This window comes from Ranitomeya variabilis, chromosome 8 (genome assembly GCF_051348905.1).
Source record: "Ranitomeya variabilis isolate aRanVar5 chromosome 8, aRanVar5.hap1, whole genome shotgun sequence".
Taxonomy (NCBI): domain Eukaryota; kingdom Metazoa; phylum Chordata; class Amphibia; order Anura; family Dendrobatidae; genus Ranitomeya; species Ranitomeya variabilis.
In genome coordinates, this window is record NC_135239.1 from 2,839,250 (window position 1) to 2,865,031 (window position 25,782).

At 49.7% G+C, this 25,782-nt stretch overlaps 1 protein-coding gene across 3 annotated transcripts in view; it reads right to left on the minus strand.

Annotated features, from left to right (window-relative positions):
* LOC143788384 (vitamin D3 hydroxylase-associated protein-like) overlaps window positions 1–25,782 on the minus strand; it is a 207,515-nt gene that overhangs the window by 162,510 nt on the left and 19,223 nt on the right. Inside the window, exon 1 of one of the 3 annotated variants that reach the window (XM_077278038.1) lies at window positions 24,385–24,710. The exons of the other annotated variants lie outside the window; for them this stretch is intronic. Coding sequence (XP_077134153.1) covers window positions 24,385–24,675 — 291 coding nt within the window. The 5' untranslated portion in view covers window positions 24,676–24,710. Of the gene's footprint in view, window positions 1–24,384; window positions 24,711–25,782 lie in introns of those variants that run through there. 3 annotated transcript variants of the gene reach the window in all.

A 25,782-nucleotide genomic window follows, 5' to 3' on the forward strand; every position in this document is an offset into this window, starting at 1 on the left:
ATGATTAGTGATGGGCGAGCACTAAAATGCTCGGGTGCTTGTTGCTCGGGTTGAGTAAATTGAAATGCTCAGGTTCTTGACCCGAGCAACGAGCCCAATATAAGTCTATGGGAAACTTGAGCATTTTCACCATGGCACCCCAGCAGTCTGCAAAGTGACTGTAAATTGTGGAAATCTATGTGAACAGCGCTCAAATGACATCATGGGGAAGACCCCTCTAAGCATTTCTGACTCCCAGGTCACTGCTGTGAACAATGTTGTCAGAGTCTTACGCCACTTTTACAGACTCAAAATAAAACGTACAAAAACGAAACCAAAATGGATTTTCTTTGGAAATATGTTAAGGTACATCCTTTCCAGGGTAATGATTTGTATATAAGGCAAAATAAATAAACAAAAATGTTCCTCCACACCTTGGGCTTTATTCACACGTAGAGTTTTTGATGCATTTTTCAACTTTAACATTGCTTTCAACCAAGACAAATACATTCACTGGGAAGTGTCATTGTAACATTTTAAAACCTTATCTGGCCATGTAGTGTGTGACACATTATCAGACGCATCCTGTTTCATTTATGAAGGAGGGACTCTGAAAGTCACAAAACCTTTTTTTATAGGGCCATCAGGTGGCCTTTACTGTTCATCCATCAGCTGGCTGTGTTTTGTTGTTCAAATTATTAAACAGTGGGTTTCCTATACTGTTATTGCCTATGCAGCGGGCTGCCAAAAGTTTGGACACACCACAACAACCCTTTCAACCGGTCGTACAGGATGGCCACCTGAAAACAATGTTCCCATTATTAAAAAGTTGGTACTCCCATACTCTTTGCCTATGCAGTGATTTGCAGTGTTGAGGCTGAAGACCCGGCAGTGGAGAATTGCAATATTGAAGCGGAAGAACCTGCAGTCATCTGCAGTGTTGAGGCTGAAGACCCTGCAGTGGACAATTGCAATATTGAAGCTAAAGAACCTACAGTCAATTGCATTGTTGATGCAGAAGAACCGGCAGTGGAGAATTGCAGTGTTGAGGCTGAAGACCTGGCAGTGTAGAATTTCAATATTGAAGCTGAAGAACCTGCAGTCAATCGCAGTGTTGAGGCTGAAGACCCGGCAGTGTAGAATTGCAATATTGAAGCTGAAGAACCAGCAGTCAATTGCAGTGTTGAAGCTGACGAGCTGGCAGTGGGGAATTGCAATATTGAAGCTGAAGAACCTGCAGTAAATTGTAGTGTTGAGGCTGAAGACCCGGCAGTGTAGAATTGCAATATTCAACCTGAAGAACCTGCAGTCAATTGAGGTGTTGAGGCTGAAGAATCTACAATGGAGACTAACAATGTTGTTGCCTTCCTGACGGTGTTTGAAAGGGTCGCAGAGAGTTGTAAACTCCTGCCAGAGCAGTGGGCACAGGTAGTGGCGCTATACTTGACGGGGGAACCCCAGAAATCATACTATGATTTAGCTTGGCAGGATGCTGAAGAGTATAGCAAGCTAAAAACGGAGATTCTTGCCTGCTTAGGGGTAACAATGACGCTCAGGGCCTAGTGGGTTCACCGTTGGCCGTTTCACCCGGACAAAACACAGCACTCTTAAATGTTTGACCTGTTGCACCTGGTCCAGAAATGGCTGCAGCCAGAGTCCTCTACGCCTGCGCAAATGGTAGAATGGGTGGTGATGGACCGGTTTGTGCACTCCGTGCTGAGGCTCGTACAGACTTGGGTTGACCAGGGTAATCCCCAGAATGCCGATGAACTGATTGGACTGGTTGAGAGATACCAGGGGATGGAAGGTTCCGTGGGAAAGCAGCCCACTCCATACTGGAGGTTCCAACAGGCGGCGAAGGCCCAAAAAGGTGTGGGTCTCCCATACTGTTTGCCTATACAGTGAATGCTTGAACTGGCCCAAATTTGGACAATACCACTTTGACGAGACATGGAGGAGGGCCTCATAAAAAATGTTCCCATTACAAAGGAACAGTCTCCTATACTTGTAATGCCAATGCACTAAGTGTATGCATGGCACCCCAGGAGTTCGGGTACCACAGTAGTGCTGCCTTCCTCTCGGGGAGGGTAGTGCTATGCCTGGAAACAAAGGGGATCTCTTTGGCAGGTAATTCACACACACAACACCTTCTGAATCCTGGCCAGGAGGGGAGCTCAAAACCCGGTTTTAGGGCAGCATCCTTGAATAAAGATCCTGGTCTGGAGGAGGAGTCTGTTCAGTTGGGTGCAGACAGTTGGTCCAGAGAGACCAGAGAGAACAGACATCTAGCAGAGACAGGAAAGGAGCAGAGATTTAAGGGCTCAAGGAGGCTGCGAATGGGCCTCCTGTGAGCCAGAGCGTAGACCGGATACAGGGAGCCCGAGGCTGTGGGGAGCTGCAAGCCCCATAGCAGAACTACACGTATATTGCCAAAATTAAGCCTGTGGTACAGCAGCATTCAGGAGCCTGGAGTCACCGTGTAGAGACCCCAGAAGAAACGGCTCAAGCTGCCTACCATACAGGTACCTGTCCCAGGACAGGGGAAAGAACCAGGACCTTGTTAGGACACTTTAGGCAGCAAGGAACTTATAGCGAGCTCAAAGTGTAAGGCTCCCTACCTGACTTGCTAAGGGGACTTCACTTGTTTCCAGGCTGCCTGGACACCTAATGTACCTGTTGCCGCTACCCTGGACTGAGGCCTGTTACATCTTCAGTAATCCAGGTAAAGACTGCAACACTGTGTCCATTACTCATTGACCGGCATACACCATCATCGCCATACACCTTGGGAGCCCTGGGAACCCCGCTTCACCTGTGGGAAGCATCACCATCATTGCTGCAACAACATCCCCCAGAGGACCTCTTTAAAGCAGCGTCGGTCCCCCTATTGAACAAACTCCACAGGTGGCATCACGACAGACTTTATCACAATTCCCTTTAAAGACCATTCCCCTTAATTGAGTCCCATGGCCATGGACCGGGTCACAGCCACCGTGACATCCCCTTTAATAGCGACCGGACCCGGTGCCGAGTACCCCGCTGCCCTGGTGGGCGACAAATATGGGCTGACAAACATTTACCCCTTGGGGGTATACATGAACATACTGTATAACCATTTTTTTGGTAAGGGCATCATAAACACCCTTTAAAAAAAATATGTGGGTGTTGCATCACGGATCACAGTCACCCTGGTGATCTGGTAGTGTAGGATGAGGAGAATGAGGCAGACAACAGCAAATAGCCAAAATCAGGAAGCGTATACCCATGTGTGGGGTGTGAAGAAGTGCATGGGAATAGACCTCCCAAAAAAAACACTGGATTTGAGTTTATATTATGCTGCTATCATCCGGTGGTGTAGAGAAGTCAGGCCCAATCCAGCCCTTGTTTATTTTTATAAGACATCCTGTCAGCATTTTCAGTTGACAGGCGGATGCGCTTATCAGTTATAATTCCACCAGCGGCACTAAAAGCCCGCTCTGACAAAACGCTAGCAGCAGGGCAGGCCAGGCCAGGACCTCCAAGGCGTAGAGAGCCAGTTCATGACATGAGTCCAGCTGGGATACCCAACAATTACAGTACAGACCAAAAGTTTGGACACACCTTCTCATTTAAAGATTTTTCGGTATTTTCATGACTATGAAAATTGTACATTCACACTGAAGGCATAAAAACTATGAATTATCACATGTGGAATTATATACTTAGCAAAAAAGTGTGAAACAACTGGAATTATGTCTTATATTCTAGGTTCTTCAATGTAGCCACCTTTTGCTTTGATGACTGCTTTGCACACTCTTGCCATTCTCTTGATGAGCTTCAAGAGGTAGTCACCGGGAATGGTCTTCACATGTGTGCCCTGTCAGATTTAATAAGTGGGAGTTCTTGCCTTATAAATGGAGTTGGGACCATCAGTTGTGTTGTGCAGAAGTCTGGTGGATACACAGCAGATAGTCCTACTGAATAGACTGTTAGAATTTGTATTATGGCAAGAAAAAAACAGCTAAATAAAGTAAAATGAGTGGCCATCATTACTTTAAGAAATGAAGGTCAGTCAGTCTGAAAAATTGGGCAAACTTTGAAAGTGTCCCCAAGTGCAGTGGCAAAAACCATCAAGCGCTACAAAGAAACTGGCTCACATGAGGACCGCCCCAGGAAAGGAAGACCAAGAGTCACCTCTGCTTCTGAGGATAAGTTTATCCGAGTCACCAGCCTCAGAAATCGCAGGTTAACAGCAGCTCAGATTAGAGACCAGGTCAATTCCACACAGAGTTCTAGCAGCAGACACATCTCTACAACAACTGTTAAGAGGAGACTTTGTGCAGCAGGCCTTTATGGTAAAATAGCTGCTAGGAAACCACTGCTAAGGACAAGCAACAAGCAGAAGAGACTTGTTTGGGCTAAAGAACACAAGGAATGGACATTAGACCAGTGGAAATCTGCTTTTGTCTGATGAGTCCAAATTTGAGATATTTGGTTCCAACCACCGTGTCTTTGTGTGACCCAGAAAAGGTGAACGGATGGACTCTACATGCCTGGTTCCCACCGTGAAGCATGGAGGAGGAGGTGTGATGGTGTAGGGGTGCTTTGCTGGTGACACTGTTGGGGATTTATTCAAAATTGAAGGCATACTGAACTGGCATGGCTACCACAGCATCATGCAGCGGCATGCTATTCCATCCGGTTTGTGTTTAGTTGGACCATCATTTATTTTTCAACAGGACAATGACTCCAAACACACCTCCAGGCTGTGTAAGGGATATTTGACCAAGAAGGAGAGTGATGGGGTGCTACGCCAGATGACCTGGCCTCCACAGTCACCAGACCTGAACCCAATCGAGATGGTTTGGGGTGAGCTGGACCGCAGAGTGAAGGCAAAAGGGCCAACAAGTGCTAAGCATCTCTGGGAACTCCTTCAAGATTGTTGGAAGACCATTTCCGGTGACTACCTCTTGAAGCTCACCGAGAGAATGCCAAGAGTGTGCAAAGCCGTCATCAAAGCAAAAGGTGGCTACTTTGAAGAACCTAGAATATAATATGCAAATTGCCTCTTCTGAGAAAAAGAGGACTTGAACTCTATAGCGCCACCTGTTGGAAGTAGCGATCCTACAAGTCACAATCAACCCTTTAATGAGTCGTGCAATATGACTTAGGATAAAAGCCAAATCAGCCAGCTGGTATGTCACTCTCCATAAGGAGAAACGATACCCCTTAGACCCCAGTCCAGAGCCTCTCACCTAGGCTAATCAGTTCTCATGCTTCGCACTGACGAGGGCCAACAGCCCAAAACACCGTGTCTGCGAAGTGAGATACTGATTTGGCTTTTATCCTAAGTCATATTGCACGACTCGTTAAAGGGTTGATTGTGACTTGTAGGATCGCTACTTCCAACAGGTGGTGCTATAGAGTTCAAGTCCTCTTTTTCTCAGAAGAAGCAATTTGCATATTTAATTTCCCAGAGGAGCATTGCACGGCGAATAAGCCTCCTTACCTTGACAAGCCAGCTGGTATGTCACTCTCCATAAGGAGAAACGATACCCCTTAGACCCTAGAATACAATACATATTTTCAGTTGTTTCACACTTTTTTGTTAAGTATATAATTCCACATGTGTTAATTCATAGTTTTGATGCCTTCAGTGTGAATTTACAATTTTCATAGTCATGAAAATACAGAAAAATCTTTAAATGAGAAGGTGTGTCCAAACTTTTGGTCTGTGCTGTATAAGGCACAGAAGAATCCCGGAGGACGTTGGTACGGTCAGCAAGGTACTCCCTCAGCATCTTCCAAAAATGTTCCCTCCTTGTCAGAGTACCCTGGGCCTGGGGGTTCGGAGAGTCTGAGAAAACTGTCCAGACCTTTGAGAGTGTTCCCATGCCTCTGTTGCATCTTATATGTGTCTCCTTAGTCTCCACTCCTTGGTTGTCCAAGGAACTGTGACCTCTGCCACTAGCGTTGTCAAATGGGATTTTTTTTTATAATTCTTCAGCTAGTGCCTTCTGGTACTGCAACATTTTATTAGAACTCTCCACCACAGGAAGGAGAGATTTAAGGTTCCCCTTGTAGCGTGAGTCTAGAAAGGTGACAACCAGTAATTAGTGTTGGCCAATACGCATACAACGTGAGGGTCACGGGAAAGGCAGCGAAGCATAAACTCAGCCATGTGTGCCAGATTGCCAACAACCAAGATTTCACTGTCCCCACCAAGAGGACATCTGTCCATATTGTCCTCCCTCTCCTCCTCGTGAAGGAGATGAAGGTGGTGTTGGTAGTACCACCTGTAGCGCAAGCAACCAGCTCCTGTTCCTCCTCCTCATTATCACTCAATCCGCGTTGAAAAGATGAGATAAGGCGGGGCTGTGTAGCATCACCCAGTGTAGTTTCTTGATCCATCTCAACCTTCTAAGCCTGCAAAGCCTCCTCTTTAATTATGAGCAGCAAGCTTTTCAGTAGACAGAGAAGAGGATGGTGACGCATCATCGCCGCATACCATCAAAGTCTTGGAGAACCACACAGATGTCAGACATCCATGCCCATTCATCAGCTCTTATGTGCAGAGGCTGTCCGGAATACTGACTGGCATGGTGTAGCTGGTATTCAACTCTGCTGCTCACAAAGCCTTGCCAACATATGTAAAGTTGAATTCCAATGCATGGTGACATCGCACACCAGTCAGTGTCCTAGAAATTGCAAATGCTGCAGCACTGCCAAGATGGTGGCAGCTGTAGCTGGCTTGTGAAAATGTGCACACACACAGCAAACTTTCACAAGTAGCTCAGGCAGATCTAGGTAGGTTTTGAAAAACATATGGGTCAGGCATGGTATGTGTGCGAGGTTGCCAAGATTCAGAGCTGCCACAAGGGAACGGCCAATGTCACAAACTACCATGCCTGGCTGTAGGTTCAGGGACAACAGCCACAGACCAGTCTGGTCTGTTTGACCTTTCAACAACTTCGGGAGGTGTATGGTTTGTCACCTAAGCAGATTAGCTTCAGCCAGCTTGTTGCCACTTGGCCAAGGCAGTACTGCAGTGCTTCCAGCTTGCATCTGATATTGAAGTTTCTGAGATAGAGGGTGAGGAGGACTAGGACATGCAGGAACTGTTGTAGTAGGTGGGGGCAACCCTGATTGAACCAGGGCTCGTAATCCTCGGTGTCGTTGTCACATTTTATATCCCAGGGTCCAACTAAGTTCCAGCTTCCACAATGTTCACCTGCTGTGCCGTCAGGGAAATGTAGCGTCCATGGTTAAATGGACCTTTCCAGTAACAGCATTGGTCAGTTCACAGCTGATGTTATGGGACACATTCCTGGTGTGCTGTCCCTGCCTTACACAAGCACGATTGTGGCAGCTGAATATCGAGGGACGACTGCTGCCATAGAGGTTGTGAAAAGGTTCCATCTCTACAAGCCGAAACGGCAACATCTCAAGGGCAAGCAGTCTGGAAATGTGGCTATTTAGTATTGTGGCCTGTGGGTGGGTGGTAGCATATTTACGCTTGCTTTTCAAGAACTAGGGTAGGGACAACTAAACGCTGGACTGGGACATAAACATGGTTGCTCATGGTGGTTGCAAGTGTGCAATGACACATGCAGGGTGGGAGACATCTTCACCTGCATCATGGACAGGGGATTGCTGTGCACATAGAACAGGGGAAGAGGCAGTCGTGTCACCCACAGACACTGTTTCTGGACCCTGGCTTTTGGCCCAAGTATTCAGGTGCTTTGCTTCCATGTTACTGAGTACGCTGGTGGTGGTCAGGCTTTTAGTTGTGCTGCCTCTCTCGTACTGGCATTGCAGATGTTGCAAATGGCCTTTTTTGGGTTTACTGGATTGTCTTTAAAAAAAGCGCCAGACTTGAGACCACCTAACCAGTTGTTTGGCAACTTTACCCGTGTTGGTGCTCTGGGGAACAGTTTGATGCCTTTTATCTGGCCACCCCACTGGCTCTTCCTACTTGTTATGGTGCTGTGGATCCCTTTTTTTTCTGGTACGCTGCTGTCTTCACTCTGCATGTCACTTTCCCAGGTTGGGTCAGTGATTTCATTGTCCACGACCTTGTCTTCCACTTCTGCATCCTGGTCCTCCTCCTGACTTGCTGATGTAACACCACTTGTTAGCAATTGTCTCATCATTATCCACCTCTTGGAACAGTAATTGTATTTTCCCACCTTTGTCTTCTTGTGAACATGGCTGCTCAAATATTTGGGCATCGCTACATGTGATCTCATCACGTCCTGCTTGAAACGGGCAGGGCGAGAGGCAAGAATCTATAAATGGAAATGTGAGCAGTTCTTTTGAGTGTCCGAGTGTGGGATAACCTGTCTCTGGGCACTCGGTATGGTGGGAGGAAGGAGAATCAGGGTGAAGATTTTGTGGTCCAGAATCATGGCTTCTGAGAGTGGACTGTATGGAAGACAGGGTGGTGCTGACAAAGTGATTGGAAGCATTATCTGCAATCCATCCAACAACCTTAACACACTACTCTGGATTCAAGAATGGTGCTCTGTGCCCCCCTACAAAGTGGGACAGAAAGCTAGATTGACATGATGTGTGTGTTTGTTGTCCTCCTGTAGCAGGCAAAGTTTTACCTTGGCCTCAGGCTCTGCGCTCACAATCAGCATCATGCCCACTTCCCCATCCCTTATCATGGGTCTTGCACATTTTAAATTACATATGAAATATCCCTGTTGAGAAAATGTTGCAGTATTAATATCGCAGGAAAAATTGCCCACCTCAGATGTACTTCTTAGACTGCAGTATGATTATAGCAATGCTATTTCTAGCCAAACAAATTTTTTTTGTTTTGAGGCACAACTCTAGCACGATAAATGCAATATAAAATTTCACTGGCGAAAAAAATTGCAGTATTACTATTGCAGGAAAATGTGCACACCTCAGATGGACTTGTTACACTGCAGTAGCAATATAGCGATGCTACTGAAATCCAACCACGTCTGGCTCTATGCTTTTGATGCATAACTGCCTCAGTAAAAATGGTGTATACTATTTCCCTGAGCGGAACAATTATCAGGATTAAGAGAAAAAAGAATATTATTAGCCTGGAGAATTCACCCTATCCTGTCCTACACAATCCCTTCAGCATAATCTCTCCCTAAGTGCTGCTAACAGTAGTATTACTATTGATCACCATTAGCCCTAAGAAGGGCTGTTGTACTTCACAGAAATATAAATGTGGTTGAATCCCTGGCTAATACACAGCTACATTTCTGTCCATCTCTCACCAGCACCTCTCCCTACGCTGCCTGTGTCCGCGGTACAGTGTGCCAAGCATGGCGTCACAGGTCTTATACAGACCTGATAACACTATGCAGCCAGACGAGCACAGTAATGCCACAACCAAGATGGCATTACAGTGACTGGCAGTCAATCTTCCATGTTTATTGGCTGTCTAAAAAGCGCAAAACATGCGGGGCAGGGACTCGAGCTCCCACTCAAACATTAAGAAAATAGTCTCTGAGTAACAAGCATGCTGAGCACACTGACGCTGCAACGAGTGACGAGTACACTGATGATGGAGCGAGTGATGAGCAGTGACGAGCATACTGATGGTGGAGCGAGTGACGAGAAGTTATGAGCATGCTAATGATAGAGGGGGTAACGAGCAGTGACGAGCATACTGATGATCGATCGATTGACGAGCAGTGATGAGCACACTGATGATGGAGCGAGTGACAAACATCATGATGATGGAGCAAGAAACAAAGAGTTTTGAGCACGATGAAGATGGAGTGAGTAACAAGTAGTGATGAGCATGCTGATGCTGGAGCGAGTTACGAGAAGTTACAAACACTGATGATGGAGCGAGTAACGAGCAGTTACAAACACACTGATGATGGAGAGATTAACGAGCAGTGATGAGCACACTAATGATGGAGTGAGTGATGAGCAGTGACGAGCACACTGATGATGGAGCAAGTAATGAGCAGTGATGAGCACACTGATGATGGAGTGAGTGACGAGCAGTGACGAACACACTGATGATGGAGGAAGTAACGAGCAGTGATGAACACACTGATGATGGAGCGAGTAACGAGAAGTTACAAACACACTGATGATGGAGAGATTAACGAGCAGTGATGAACACACTGATGATGGAGCGAGTAACGAGAAGTTACAAACACACTGATGATGGAGAGATTAACGAGCAATGATGAACACACTGATGATGGAGCGAGTAACGAGAAGTTACAAACACACTGATGATGGAGAGATTAATGAGCAGTGATAAGCACACTGATGATGGAGCGAGTAATGAGCAGTGATGAGCACACTGATGATGAGCTAATAACGAGCAGTGATGAGCACACTGATGATGGAGCAAGTAATGAGCAGAGAGGAGCACACTGATGATGGAGAGATTAACAAGCAGTGATGAACACACTGATGATGGAGCAAGTAATGAGCAGAGAGGAGCACACTGATGATGGAGAGATTAACAAGCAGTGATGAACACACTGATGATGGAGCGAGTAACGAGAAGTTACAAACACACTAATGATGGAGAGATTAACGAGCAGTGATGAGCACACTGATGATGCAGCGAGTAATGAGTAGTGACGAGCACACTGATGATGGAGCGAGTGATGAGCAGTGACAAGAACACTGATGATGAGCTAATAACGAGCAGTGATGAGCACATTGATGGAGTAAGTAACGAGCAGTGACAAGCACACTGATGATGGAGTGAGTAATGAGTAGTGACGAGCACATTGATGATGGAGTGGAGTGAGTAACGAGTAGTGAAGAGCACACTGATGATGGAGCAAGTAATGAGCAGAGAGGAGCACACTGATGATGGAGAGATTAACAAGCAGTGATGAACACACTGATGATGGAGCAAGTAATGAGCAGAGAGGAGCACACTGATGATGGAGAGATTAACAAGCAGTGATGAACACACTGATGATGGAGCGAGTAACGAGAAGTTACAAACACACTGATGATGGAGAGATTAACGAGCAGTGAAGAACACACTGATGATGGAGTGAGTAACGAGAAGTTACAAACACACTAATGATGGAGAGATTAACGAGCAGTGATGAGCACACTGATGATGGAGCGAGTAATGAGTAGTGACGAGCACACTGATGATGGAGCAAGTAATGAGCAGTGATGAGCACACTGATGATGGAGCGAGTGATGAGCAGTGACAAGAACACTGATGATGAGCTAATAACGAGCAGTGATGAGCACATTGATGGAGTAAGTAACGAGCAGTGACAAGCACACTGATGATGGAGTGAGTAATGAGTAGTGATGAGCACGTTGATGATGGAGTGGAGTGAGTAACGAGTAGTGTTGAGCATTCCGATACCGCAAGTATCGGGTATCGGCCGATACTTGCGGTATCAGAATTCCGATACCGGGATTCCGATACTTGCCGCGTATCGGATACCGGAATCGGAAGTTCCAAGATTCAAAATGCAGAAATTCAGCCAATGAGAATGATTCCAAGTGTGGGCACATCCTGTTTAGCATGGAGGGCATGAAAGTACTGGCAAGGCTGTGATTGGCTGCTGAAATGATGTCATGCTGCAGTTTAAAAGTCGCTGGCGCCATTTTGCGATCACTCTGCTGTGAATTCAGTTAGTGACAGGACGCTGTTTGCTGACTGAGGGACAGTTTAGAGATAGCGATTTGCTTCTTTGTGCTTTCCAAAGGCTAATTTAGCAACCGCTGTGTTCACCTACTATTCACCTTGCTTTTGCCTTGTAGCGCTGTTTTCACAGCGATCTGCAAGGTCTGTGTGTGTGTGTGTGTGAGTGCAGCCCACTCTCTAGTCTGAGTGCAGCCACATAGGCCATCCATAGCTGGTTGTATTCAGTTCAGGGAGGGTGGTTCATTGCCTCATACTGTTCTTTTTTTTTTTTTTTTTCCAAGTAGTGTAGTCTGCTGCTAATTTATTCAAAAAAATCCTATTAGTGTCTTTCCACCCGTCTCCAGCTAATTTGTGGAAAAACACTACATAGGATAAAGTAGAGGAGGGTTTTTGGGCCTTGCAGCGCCGTTTACGGCTGTCTGCACGGTCTCCGTGTGACTGCAGCTCGCCCTGTAGTCTGTGAGCAGCCGTAGCCTGGTTGTCTCCAGCTCAGGGTTGTTCACTGCGTCATACCGCCAAATCAATTTTCTTTTTTTTCAAAGTAGTGTAGTCTGCTGCTAATTTATTTTAAAAATTCCTATTAGTGTCTTTCCACCCGTCTCCAGCTAACTTGTGGAAAAACACTACATAGGATAAAGTAGAGGAGGGTTTTTGGGCCTTGCAGCGCCGTTTACGGCTGTCTGCACGGTCTCCGTGTGACTGCAGCTCGCCCTGTAGTCTGTGAGCAGCCGTAGCCTGGTTGTCTCCAGCTCAGGGTTGTTCACTGCGTCATACCGCCAAATCAATTTTCTTTTTTTTTCAAGTAGTGTAGGTTGCTGCTAATTTATTTAAAAAAATCCTATTAGTGTCTTTCCACCCGTCTCCAGCTAACTTGTGGAAAAACACTACATAGGATAACGTAGAGGAGGGTTTTTGGGCCTTGCAGCGCCGTTTACGTCTGTCTGCACGGTCTCCGTGTGACTGCAGCTCTATCTGTTGTCAGTTCAGCCCCCCAAAAAGAAATAAATAATAAAGTTCACCAAACACACCAGTTACACCACTTTACATTTGTGTAGGCCACATTAGCTCATATTAAAGTCTAGTCCACACTTTAGAAAATTAGTGTTTCTTATACCTGTTAGGAGGAGTTGCTCAGGAATAAGCACACAAATCCGTTAGTACTTTTCTGCTTATCTTTATCAGTCAACCAAGATGAAGAAGGCAGTGAGTAAGGCACGTGGGCGTGGGCGTGGGCGCGGAGCAGGGAGGGGACGTGGGGATTCTGTGCCTGCTGCGGGCACCGGTGACTCATCAGCACCCACTTTCACCAGGCAACAGTCGTTCATGCGCAGCTTTGTGTCAGAGCGCCGTACACCGCTGCTGCGTCAAGACCAAATTGAAGCTGTTGTCGGATGGATGGCAGCTAATGCATCAACTTCCATTAGTGCCACATCCTCTCAGACACAGAGCACTGGAGAGCAGCCATCTGTCTCTTCACCACCTGCCAAATTGCCCAGGCAGACAGAGAGCCCAGGACAGGAGCCGTCTCTACTTCTGTTCTCTGAATCTCTTGGCTTGGAAACAGGGGGCCAGCCAAGCAGCATTGGAGAAATGGAAGAAGAGGCAGGGTGCAGTGATGCCCAACAGCTTTTTCTGTCTTCCTCTGAAGAGGCGGGTGGGCCAGTGGCTCCGGTCACCACATCGCAGGCCGCATCAGCTGATGATGACACTCAGGTGGCACTTACTGGTGCGTGCTCTGCTGCTGAGACTACCCAGGAGGAGCAGTTGGGGGCAGAGGGTAGTGTAGATGATGAGGTCCTCAACCCATCTTGGCGTGAGGGACAGGAAGGTGGTGGGAGCAGCTCTGAGGAAGAGATTCCCCGTACGGCCCAAAGAGGGAGAGGGAGGGGGAAGACTGCGGATCCTGCAGCCTCCGCTTTGGCACCCGTTAGGAGCATGTCTCTTCCAAAAGCCAAAAAGGGCGCTCCCAAGACTTGCAGTGCCTGGTCCTTTTTTGACACAGTTGCAGATGACATTTGCTATGTCAGATGCAACGTGTGTCATCAAAAAGTCAAAAGAGGTCGAAATGTCAGCAACCTCAATACCTCCAACATGTGGAAACATGTGCGCAACAGGCACCCGGCGGAGTTAGAAAAACACACTGAAGAGGTAGGCCAACCAACAGTGGCAGCTACCACCTCTTCAGCTCGTGTTGCCTCTTCCTCTAGCTCACACGCAGCTGGTTCGGCTTCCTCCCAGGATCGCCGTGGAAGAACCTCTGGCCCTGTTGTCCAGAGACCCGCTGTAATTCCACCCGCAGCGCCACTTTCCCAGTCATCCACACACTCCCAGCCCAGTCTACAGCCATCGGTAGTACAGGCATGGGAGAAAAGGCGGCCTTTCTCGTCAAACCACCCACGAGCACAGGCTCTGACTGCAGGCATTGCCAAACTTCTGTCACTGGAAATGCTGTCATTCAGGCTGGTGGAGACTGACAGCTTCCGTGACTTGATGTCATTGGCAGTCCCACAGTACAATGTGCCTAGCCGCTTTTACTTCAGCAGGCAAGCCGTCCCTGCCCTGCACAAGCATGTGGAGGGACACATAAAACACGCGCTACTGAACGCCGTCAGTAGCAAGGTCCACCTCACCACCGATGCGTGGACCAGTCAACATGGACAGGGGCGATACCTTTCCCTCACTGCCCATTGGGTTAATGTCGTTGAGCCGGGTACAGACCGTGCGAGTGGCGCAGGACGTGTCCTGCCCACTCCAAGGATTGCAGGAATCCATTCTGTACGCATTGACTCCTCCTCTTACACCAGTTCCTCAGAATCATCGCTGCAGGAGCCGTCACAGTCCACCTCCACATGGACCCGTGATGAACGTGTACCTGTTACGACCGACATGAGCACAGCCGTGGCCAAACGTCAACAGGCCGTGTTGAAATTAATTTTTTTGGGGAATCGTAGCCACACAGCGCAGGAGCTCTGGAATGCCATCAAGCAGGAGAGCGATGTGTGGTTTGTGCCAGCGAATCTCCAGCCAGGCATGGTAGTGTGTGATAATGGCCGAAATCTGGTGGCAGCTCTGGGCCTCGGCAACCTCACTCACATCCCATGTCTGGCACATGTGCTCAATTTGGTCGTGCAGAGCTTTTTGAGGGACTATCCGGATCTTGATGCACTGCTGCACAAGGTCCGCCTAGAGTGTGCTCACTTGCGGCGTTCCAGCACGGCAAAAGCGCGCATTGCGGCTCTGCAGCGCCGACACCGCCTGCCGGAACATCGCATCATATGTGACCTACCTACCAGGTGGAATTCCACGTTACATATGTTGGAGCGGTTGTGTGAGCAGCAGCAAGCTGTAATGGAGTACCAGCTGCTTCAGGCGCAAAAAAGTCGCAGTCAGCGCCGTACAGACTTCACAACCACAGAGTGGGCCACTATGAATGACGTCTGCCAGGTTTTGCGTCCCTTTGATTATTCCACGCGGATGGCGAGTGCAGATGATGCACTAGTCAGCATGACTGTCCCCCTTATCTGCCTGCTTGAAAAATCACTGCAAGCGCTAAGGGATGATGTTGTGGAAGAGGTGGAGGATGAGGATTCACCATTTCCATCATCTTCTGGACAGTCAGCGCCACGTGGTTCCTCACAAACGCGTAGGCAGGGGACAGTTTGTGAGGAGGATGAGGAGGAGTCAATGGAGGAGGAAGACATCCGTCCAGAGGAGGGAGTTACACAATTGTCCAGTACTCAGTGTGTACAGCGAGGGTGGGGTGATGACGAGCGGGCAGAGATCACGCCTCCAGCAGGGGACAGCGTTTCTTGGGCAGTTGGCAGTCTGCAGCACATGGTGGATTACATGCTGCAGTGCCTGAGAAACGACCGCCGCATCGCCCACATTCTCAACATGTCTGATTATTGGGTGTTCACCCTCCTCGATCCTCGCTACCGGGACAACGTAGAAAGCCTCATCACACCGTTGAACCGGGAGCGAAAAATGCGGGAGTACCAAGACACACTGGTCAATTCCATCATCTTCTCCATTCCAACTGAGAGAAGTGCTGCTAGTGCATTCCAAAGCAGCTCAGTGCGTCCAGGCAGTGGTGGAGGCTCTGCACAAAGAGGGAGCAGAAGCAGTGCCTCTGCCCAAGGCAAGACCAGTATGGCCCAACTGTGGCACAGTTTTCTGTGCCCCCCACAAAAGTCTACACCATCACAGACGGCTCCAGTCAGCAGGAGGCAACGGTTCCGTCAGATGGTGACAGACTACATGTCTTGCCCTCTTGCTGTACTCCCAGACGGCTCTTCCCCTTTCAAGTTTTGGGTCTCAAAGCTGGATACATGGCCAGAGCTAAGCCAGTATGCATTGGAGGTGCTGTCTTGCCCTGCGGCCAGTGTATTATCGGAACGTGTCTTTAGTGCTGCAGGTGGTGTACTAACTGACCGTCGCATGCGACTATCCTCCGATAACGTTGACCGGCTTACTTTCCTGAAAATGAACAAGGCCTGGATCTCGCAGGAATTTGCCACTCCTCCTCCTGATTAAATAATTAGGTCACTGTATACGTTATCCAGGTCTCCTGTTGTGTTCATCTTTCTACCACCTGAATTTAAATTCCTGGGCTCCAACACCGCCAGTTGAGGCTCAGAAGTGCCGTCTGCACAGTCAAAACATACGACCCAGTGTTATTGGGTTTCAGTAACGTCAGCTGATCCCCAGCTGTGTAGCCGGCAATGTGTCATGCGACCGCCACGCTGACACAACAACTGAAATGTAAGTGAACCTTTCCCCCCCCCTAAGGCGTTTGTTACTGAAAGAGCCACCTTGTGCAGCAGTAATGCTGCACAAGGAAAAGGTAGCTATTTTTGTTTAGCACCTTGCACACGCAGAACTTAACACTTATAAAATGTGTCCACTGATACCGTAACACCGTCCCGGAGGTGGGACTTTCCTTCGTAATGTGATGCAGCACAGCCGTCATTCCTACCCCCCCGGCGCCGCGCACCGGCTCCTCAGCGTTGTTTGATTCCGTCCCGGAGCCTGCGCTGTTATGTTATCCCGTGGCCAGGCACACTTAGCGCTGCCCGTCTTCTGGCATCATTTGGTGTCAGGATGGCTGCGCCTGTGCGGCCGCGCTGGCAGAGAGCCCGCCTCGCAGTGTCTTCTGATTTAATCCCACTGGGGGCCTGGGATCCATGGACATGCGCAGTGCATATCTGAACCTCCACCTCTCACTCATCTCCCTATGGCTTCTTCAGACTGTTCGGTGTCAGCTGGTCCCTAATAGCATGCCACGGCCGTGACACCGCACAGTCTTAAGAAGCCGTAGGGAGGGGAGTGAGAGGCGAGGATATGCACTGCGCATGTCCATGGATCCCAGGCCCCCAGTGGGATTAAATCAGAAGACACTGCGAGGCGGGCTCTCGGCCAGCGCGGCCGCACAGGCGCAGCCATCCTGACACCAAATGATGCCAGAAGACGGGCAGCGCTAAGTGTGTCTGGCCACGGGATAACATGACAGCGCAGGCTCCGGGACGGAATCAAACAACGCTGAGGAGCCGGTGCGCGGCGCCGGGGGGGTAGGAATGACGGCTGTGCTGCGTCACATTACGAAGGAAAGTCCCACCTCCAGGACGGTTTTACGGTTGCAGGGGACACATTTTATAAGTGTTTAGTTCTGTGTTTGCAAGGAGCATGATGAAAAGAGCCACCTTTTCCTTTTGCATCTTTTGTGCTGCACAAGCTGGCTCTTTCAGCTACAAACACCTTGGGGGGGGGGGTTAAAGGTTCCCTTTCGACTTTCTCAGGCTTCGGCCTACATTGTGTTCCTCTGCTTTTCCACCTGTCCCTGGGCTCCAACACCGCCAGTTGCCGTCCAGAAGTGCTGTACGCACAGTCAACAGTCGCTCCTCTGTTATTGGGGTTCAGTAACGTCAGCTGTTCCCCTGCTGTGTGTGTGGCAATCCCTCCTACCTCCTCCTACCTCCTCCAACCTCCTCCTCCTCCACCTGTCCCTGGGCTCCAACACCGCCAGTTGCCGTCCAGAAGTGCTGTACGCACAGTCAACAGTCGCTCCTCTGTTATTGGGGTTCAGTAACGTCAGCTGTTCCCCTGCTGTGTGTGTGGCAATCCCTCCTACCTCCTCCAACCTCCTCCAACCTCCTCCTCCTCCACCTGTCCCTGGGCTCCAACACCGCCAGTTGCCGTCCAGAAGTGCTGTCCGCACAGTCCCGACAGTCCCTCCTCTGTTATTGGGGTTCAGTAACGTCAGCTGTTCCCCTGCTGTGTGTGTGGCAATCCCTCCTACCTCCTCCAACCTCCTCCAACCTCCTCCTCCTCCACCTGTCCCTGGGCTCCAACACCGCCAGTTGCCGTCCAGAAGTGCTGTACGCACAGAGCCAAACACCTCGCAAATGTGTTAGTGGGGTTCAGCACCGCCAGCTGTTCCCCTGCTGTGTATACGGCAACGTGTACTGCGACCGCCACGCAGGCACAACAAGTTAAATTTAAGGGAACCTGCCCCCCCCCCCAGGCGTTTGTTACTGAAGGAGCCACCTTGTGCAGCAGTAATGATGCAAAGGGAAAAAGTGCCTCTTTTCGTGGTGCTCCTTGCACATGCTGATCCTAACACTTATGAAAAGTACCCCCTCCTACCGTGATACCGTACGGTTGGTGGAACTTTCCTTTGTGATGTGACGCAGCACAGCCGTCATTCTTACCCCCTTGGCGCCGTGCGCCGCCTCCTCAGCGTTGTTTGAATCAGTCCCGGAGCCTGCGCTGTTAGGTTAGCCCTTGGCCATGCACACATTTTGCGCTGCCCGTCTTCTGACATCATTTGGTGTCAGGCTGGCTGCGCCTGTGCGGCCGCGCTGGCCGAGATCCCGCCTCGTACTGTCTTCTGATTTCATCCCACTGGGGGCCTGAGATCCATGGACATGCGCAGTGCATATCTGAACCTCCACCTCTCACTCATCTCCCTATGGCTTCTTCAGACTGTTCGGTGTCAGCTGGTCCCTAATAGCATGCCACGGCCGTGACACCGCACAGTCTGAAGAAGCCGTAGGGAGGGGAGTGAGAGGCGAGGATATGCACTGCGCATGGCCACGTATCTCAGGCCCCCAGTGGGATGAAATCAGAAGACAGTACGAGGCGGGATCTCGGCCAGCGCGGCCGCACAGGCGCAGCCAGCCTGACACCAAATGATGTCAGAAGACGGGCAGCGCAAAATGTGTGCATGGCCAAGGGCTAACCTAACAGCGCAGGCTCCGGGACTGATTCAAACAACGCTGAGGAGGCGGCGCACGGCGCCAAGGGGGTAAGAATGACGGCTGTGCTGCGTCACATCACAAAGGAAAGTTCCACCTACCGAACGGTATCACGGTAGGAGGGGACACTTTTCATAAGTGTTAGGTTCAGCATGTGCAAGGACCATAATTAAAAGAGCTAAGTTTACCTTTTCCAGCATTAGTGCTGTACACGATGGCTCTTTCAGCTACAAACGCCTGGGGGGGGGGTTAAAGTTTCCCTTTCAACTTGCTCCAGTGCAGGCTTCGGCCTACACTCTGCTCCCTCTCCTCCTCCTGCTGACCCTGGGCTCCAACACCGCCAGTTGGGGCCCAGTACTGCTAGCTGCACAGAGAAAAACACCAGCCAATGTGTCAGTGGGGTTCAGCACCGCCAGCTGTTCCCCTGCTGTGCAGCCGGCAACGTGTCCTGCAACTGCCACGCAGGCACAACAGACCCAAAAGCTGCCGCCAGTGCAGGCTTCGGCCTACACTCTGCTCCCTCTCCTCCTCCTGCTGACCCCGGGCTCCAACACCGCCAGTTGGGGCCCGGTACTGCTAGCTGCACAGAGAAAAACACCAGCCAATGTGTCAGTGGGGTTCAGCACCGCCAGCTGTTCCCTTGCTGTGCAGCCGGCATCGTGTCCTGCAAAAGCCACGCAGACACAAGAACTGAAATTGAAGGGAACCTGTCCCCCCTCCCCCAGGCGTTTGTACGTTTTAAAGGCCACCTTGTACAGCGGTAATGCTGCATGTGTGCAAGGTGGCTCATAAACGTATTCTCCTCGCACATGTGGAACTGAAAACACGTCTAAAATGTGTCCTCTGTGTGACCATTTAACCGTCCCGGTGCTGTGACTTTCCTTTGTAATGATGACACGCTGCAACCCCCTTGGTAGCGCTGCCCGTCTTCTGGCATCATGGTTTGGCTGCCTGCGCCTCTGCGGCCGCCCTGACCCACACAACGCCCCTCGTTGTCTTATTTCTTGGGACTGCGAGGGTGTGATTGATGGGCATGATCAGTGCATCAGTTCGCCTGTCCCTCATCTCCTTCCGCCTTCTGCGGACTGTGCGGCTTCATGGCCGTGGCATGCGATAAGGGATCAGATGACGCCGCACAGTCTGAAGCGGGTGTAAGGACCCGAGTGTGAGAGGCGAACATATGTGCTGCGCCAGGCCCTGAATCCCAGCCCCGCAGTGTTTTAACAATGTTAAGACACTGCGGGGCTGGGATTCATGGTCATCGCGAACCGCAGCGGCCGACATTAAATGAGGTCAGAAGATGGGCAGCGCTAACAGCGTTAGGCCAGGGGATAACACGACAGCGCAGACTCCTGTACAGCAAATAACAACGCTCAGGAGGCTGCACCCAGCACCAAGGTGGGATTCTTGACATCTGTGCTGCGTCTCATTACAAAGGGAACTCGCGCCTCCAACACAGTTTGACTGTTTAAAGGGCTAAATGTTATACGTGTTTCATTCAGCGTGTGCAAGGAGCGAAATTAAAAGAGCAACCTTTGACTTGTGCAGCACTACTGCTGCATAAGCTGTGGCTCTTCTACTTTGTAACCCCTGAGGGGGGGGTTAAAGGTTACCTTTGAAATTGGTTCAATTAGGCTTCGGCCTACACTCTGCTCCCCCTGCAGAGCCCTGGGCTCCAACACCGCCAGTTGGGGCCCAGTACTGCTAGCTGCACAGAGAAAAACACCAGCCAATGTGTCAGTGGGGTTCAGCACCGCCAGCTGTTCCCCTGCTGTGCAGCCGGCAACGTGTCCTGCAACTGCCACGCAGGCACAACAGACCCAAAAGCTGCCGCCAGTGCAGGCTTCGGCCTACACTCTGCTCCCTCTCCTCCTCCTGCTGACCCCGGGCTCCAACACCGCCAGTTGGGGCCCGGTACTGCTAGCTGCACAGAGAAAAACACCAGCCAATGTGTCAGTGGGGTTCAGCACCGCCAGCTGTTCCCCTGCTGTGCAGCCGGCATCGTGTCCTGCAAAAGCCACGCAGACACAAGAACTGAAATTGAAGGGAACCTGTCCCCCCTCCCCCAGGCGTTTGTACGTTTTAAAGGCCACCTTGTACAGCGGTAATGCTGCATGTGTGCAAGGTGGCTCATAAACGTATTCTCCTCGCACATGTGGAACTGAAAACACGTCTAAAATGTGTCCTCTGTGTGACCATTTAACCGTCCCGGTGCTGTGACTTTCCTTTGTAATGATGACACGCTGCAACCCCCTTGGTAGCGCTGCCCGTCTTCTGGCATCATGGTTTGGCTGCCTGCGCCTCTGCGGCCGCCCTGACCCACACAACGCCCCTCGTTGTCTTAGTTATTGGGACTGCGAGGGTGTGATTGATGGGCATGATCAGTGCATCAGTTCGCCTGTCCCTCATCTCCTTCCGCCTTCTGCGGACTGTGCGGCTTCATGGCCGTGGCATGCGATAAGGGATCAGATGACGCCGCACAGTCTGAAGCGGGTGTAAGGACCCGAGTGTGAGAGGCGAACATATGTGCTGCGCCAGGCCCTGAATCCCAGCCCCGCAGTGTTTTAACAATGTTAAGACACTGCGGGGCTGGGATTCTTGGTCATCGCGAACCGCACCGGCCGACATTAAATCATGCCAGAACATGGGCAGCGCTAACAGCGCTAGGCCAGGGGATAACACGACAGCGCAGACTCCTGTACAGCAAATAACAACGCTCAGGAGGCTGCACCCAGCACCAAGGTGGGATTCTTGACATCTGTGCTGCGTCTCATTACAAAGGGAACTCGCGCCTCCAACACAGTTTGACTGTATAAAGGGCTAAATGTTATACGTGTTCCTTTCAGCGTGTGCAAGGAGCGAAATTAAAAGAGCAACCTTTGACTTGTGCAGCACTACTGCTGCATAAGCTGTGGCTCTTCTACTTTGTAACCCCTGAGGGGGGGTTAAAGGTTACCTTTGAAATTGGTTCAATTAGGCTTCGGCCTACACTCTGCTCCCCCTGCAGAGCCCTGGGCTCCAACACCGCCAGTTGGGGCCCGGTACTGCTAGCTGCACAGAGAAAAACACCAGCCAATGTGTCAGTGGGGTTCAGCACCGCCAGCTGTTCCCCTGCTGTGCAGCCGGCAACGTGTCCTGCAACTGCCACGCAGGCACAACAGACCCAAAAGCTGCCGCCAGTGCAGGCTTCGGCCTACACTCTGCTCCATCTCCTCCTCCTGCTGACCCCGGGCTCCAACACCACCAGTTGGGGCCCGGTACTGCTAGCTGCACAGAGAAAAACACCAGCCAATGTGTCAGTGGGGTTCAGCACCGCCAGCTGTTCCCCTGCTGTGCAGCCGGCATTGTGTCCTGCAAAAGCCACGCAGACACTTGCTCTTGTACCTTCTGCTCCCCATCCTGGTTCCAGTACCGTCAGCTGGTTCCGGGCAGAGCCTTTGGCTTAGGTGCCTCCCTCTGGGTATCCGAGTTCCACCAACGTCAGGTGGTCCTTGGTAGTGCTTTCAGGCACGGGTACCTCCTGCTTAGTAACCGGGTTCCAGTAACGTCAGCTGGTCCTCGGTAGTTCCATTGGCTCTTGGACCTTTGGCTACCCATCCGGGTTCCAGCACCGTCAGCTGGTTCTCGGCAGTGTCTTTTGCTCTTGTACCTTCTGCTCCCCATCCTGGTTCCAGTACCGTCAGCTGGTTCCGGGCAGAGCCTTTGGCTTAGGTGCCTCCCTCTGGGTATCCGAGTTCCACCAACGTCAGGTGGTCCTTGGTAGTGCTTTCAGGCACGGGTACCTCCTGCTTAGTAACCGGGTTCCAGTAACGTCAGCTGGTCCTCGGTAGTTCCATTGGCTCTTGGACCTTCGGGTAGCCATCCGAGTTCCAGTTCCATCAGCTGGTTCTCGGCATTTTCTCAGCCTTCTTGTACCTTCTGCTACATTTCCAAGTTCAAGAGACTAAACACGATGACCCGGAAGAACACACATAAGATGACGACGACACCAGAGACGACAACCACCGTGATGACGACGACCCTGGAGACGATGACCCTGAAGACCACCGTGATGACGACGACCCCGGAGACGACGACCCTGAAGACCACCCCGATGACGACGACCCCGGAGACGACAACCCTGGAGACGACGACGACCTGGAAGACCGAGAAGCAGAAGAACAAGAGGCTGCAGAACAAAGAGCAGAAGAACATTAAGCATAACACTAAATATCAGAGCAAAAAATATTATCTAAATTATAAGCAGAAGAAGACTAAGCAGTGTATGGGGGTGAGTCTGTTCCTCCTCGTGGTGCCCCTGGATAAAGCCTGATGCTGCAGGCCAAACTGAACGCGGACAAATGTAACTCTTTTGTGACAGGCAGAACGGAAGGTGTAATCTTCAAACTTTTATAGATAACAACTACGGGAATGCCTGTCACAAATAAGAATATGATGAAGAAGTAGAATATGATGAAGATAATAGTAAAATAAAAAGAATATGAACAATGTAACCCAAAAAATAATAGGTAGAAGATGAAGAAGAAGATGAATAAGGTGAAGAAGTTGATGTCAAAGAAGCTGATGATGAGGATAATGAAGAAGAAAGCGTGGGAGAAGTAAAAAAGAAGGTGAAGGGCGTTGAAGTAGTAATAGTGAAACATCAATATGTGACATAAAAAAAAAAAAAAATAACATAGAAAGAATTTGACTAACGCCGAACGTCATAAAAAAAAAAAAAAAAAATCCTGCTATTCTATTAGATTGGGCTAAACCTCTGTGCCTTTAATGTCTCCGCCACGTCCCCCAATACATCCTACATTATTCTTAGTTGTTTTCCTTCATGTAGAATGAACCTACAAGTGTATAAAGGGTTTATTTTAATTCCGATATTTTCGTCCCATTGACTTGCATTGGGATCGGGTATCGGTATCGGATTGGATCCGATATTTTGACGGTATCGGCCGATACTTTCCGATACCGATACTTTCCGATATCGGAAAGTATCGCTCAACACTAGTAACGAGTAGTGAAGAGCACACTGATGATGGAGCAAGTAATGAGCAGTGAGGAGCACACTGATGATGGAGCGAGTAATGTGTAGTGATGAGCACACTGATGATGGAGCGAATGACGAGTAGTAACGAACATGGCGATAGTGGAACAAATGACGAGTAGTAACAAACACAGCGATGATGGATCGACTAACAAGCAATGACGAAAACACTGATGATGGAGCAAGAAACGAGCAATGACAAACACACTGATGGAGCGATTGACGAGCACACGGATGATGGAGTGAGTAACGAGCAGTGAGGAGCACACTGATGCTGGAGTTAGTGACAAGCACATTGAGACTGCAGCAAGTGACGAGCATGCTGATCATGGAGTGAGTAACGAGCAGTGACGAGCACGCTGATGATGGAGCTCCACATAATTTCTAAAGTTGGTAGGTGTGACTAACACACCAAATAAGTGACTCTGCTGCACAGCTGCAGTGACCGTGGCCCAGAGCTGACGTCAGCACCCAGGCGTCCTCGCTCACCTACCTACCTCTTTCTTGTAGTCTGCAGTGCGTCTTTCCATCAGATGCAGGGCTTCTTCCCGCCGTTTCTGTGCCCGCTCGATCTTCACCCTACTGCGTAGTTGAGTATAACATCTCAAGACAATGGTGGACAACGCGAAGCAGCAGAATGAGGAGAGCAACAAATGATTAACAGCGAATTCCAGCAACAACCAGAACATGTTGGCGGTGGGGCTGCTGACCGAGCAGCGATTCGCACGACAAACGGTCAGGGAGATGCAGCACCGTTCATGGTTGCAGGGTGACAGCAGAGAATACATTCAGCCGCTCCTACAACAGCTGTGAGGATGGATCAGAACTCCTATCAGATACCAATTCTAGCATCGGACACTGGATCACCACTTCCCAAAATAGAAGCTCACGGGGAAGAGCGCCAAAATCCTGGAAAGAGCTTAACCCCTCAGCTGATGGGAACTCATCACAAAACTGAGACCCCTGCAAGAAAGAGGGAGAGGGAGGGTGAAGAAAAAGTCAGCTCACCGAAATGCCTTGCACCTTGTCTGCAAAAATCATCCACATGGAGCTGTCCCAGTCTAAGGCGGTTGTGTCCACAGCATTTCTGACGTATACATCCGCATGCGTCTTGATTTCCTATCTTTAATATTGTAGACGCAGGTTTATGTGTTTGCATGCCTTCGCCCGTGTTTGCTTACGCATGCATCTTTTCGCAACGTGCGGCTGGGAGCGGCTAACGCACCATGTTGCATTTTTTGTGGTGGCAAATTTCCACCGCCATATGCATGTGGACGGTTGAGGAAGGAGTGCGTCAAATAAATGCATTATAGTCTATGGGAACGCATGCGTACGCAAGTACATGTGTACAATTGCGTTTGTGTACGCATGTGTTTTTATGAGTAAACATGTCTAGGAACTTGTTTTAAGCCACCCCCCAAACAAACCTTATAAAAGAAGGTGTGGGCAGTGGAAGTCCAGTACTCTCAAGACTCTGGAAGCGATACAGCATTGCAGCCTCAAATGCGAAAGATTCCTACAAAATGTAAGTATACAAGCTATATGTCTGCCTGTCTGTTTTTCTCCCTACAGTCTGTAATCATTTCTGTCTCTCTTGCTGCATTCCTCATCATGTCCTCCACTGAAGATCAGAGCTCATGGAGTGGACAGGAGACTGTAGTGAGTAGATTTGCTGCTGATTGGTAAGTTTTCACTGTCACTATTACACATGTGGCAAAATATTTATTTTTCTTTTTACAAAACCATTCCAGTGCAGATGAGCAGGAGCAGCAGAGTCAGGCCCAAGTTCTGGTGGCAAGATGGCGTGTAAGTATTCTTGACACTTTCTATTTATTCTTGACTATTTTTTTTTCTTTTTGCCTTTTTTGTTTAAAGTGTTTTATCTTTCCAACATT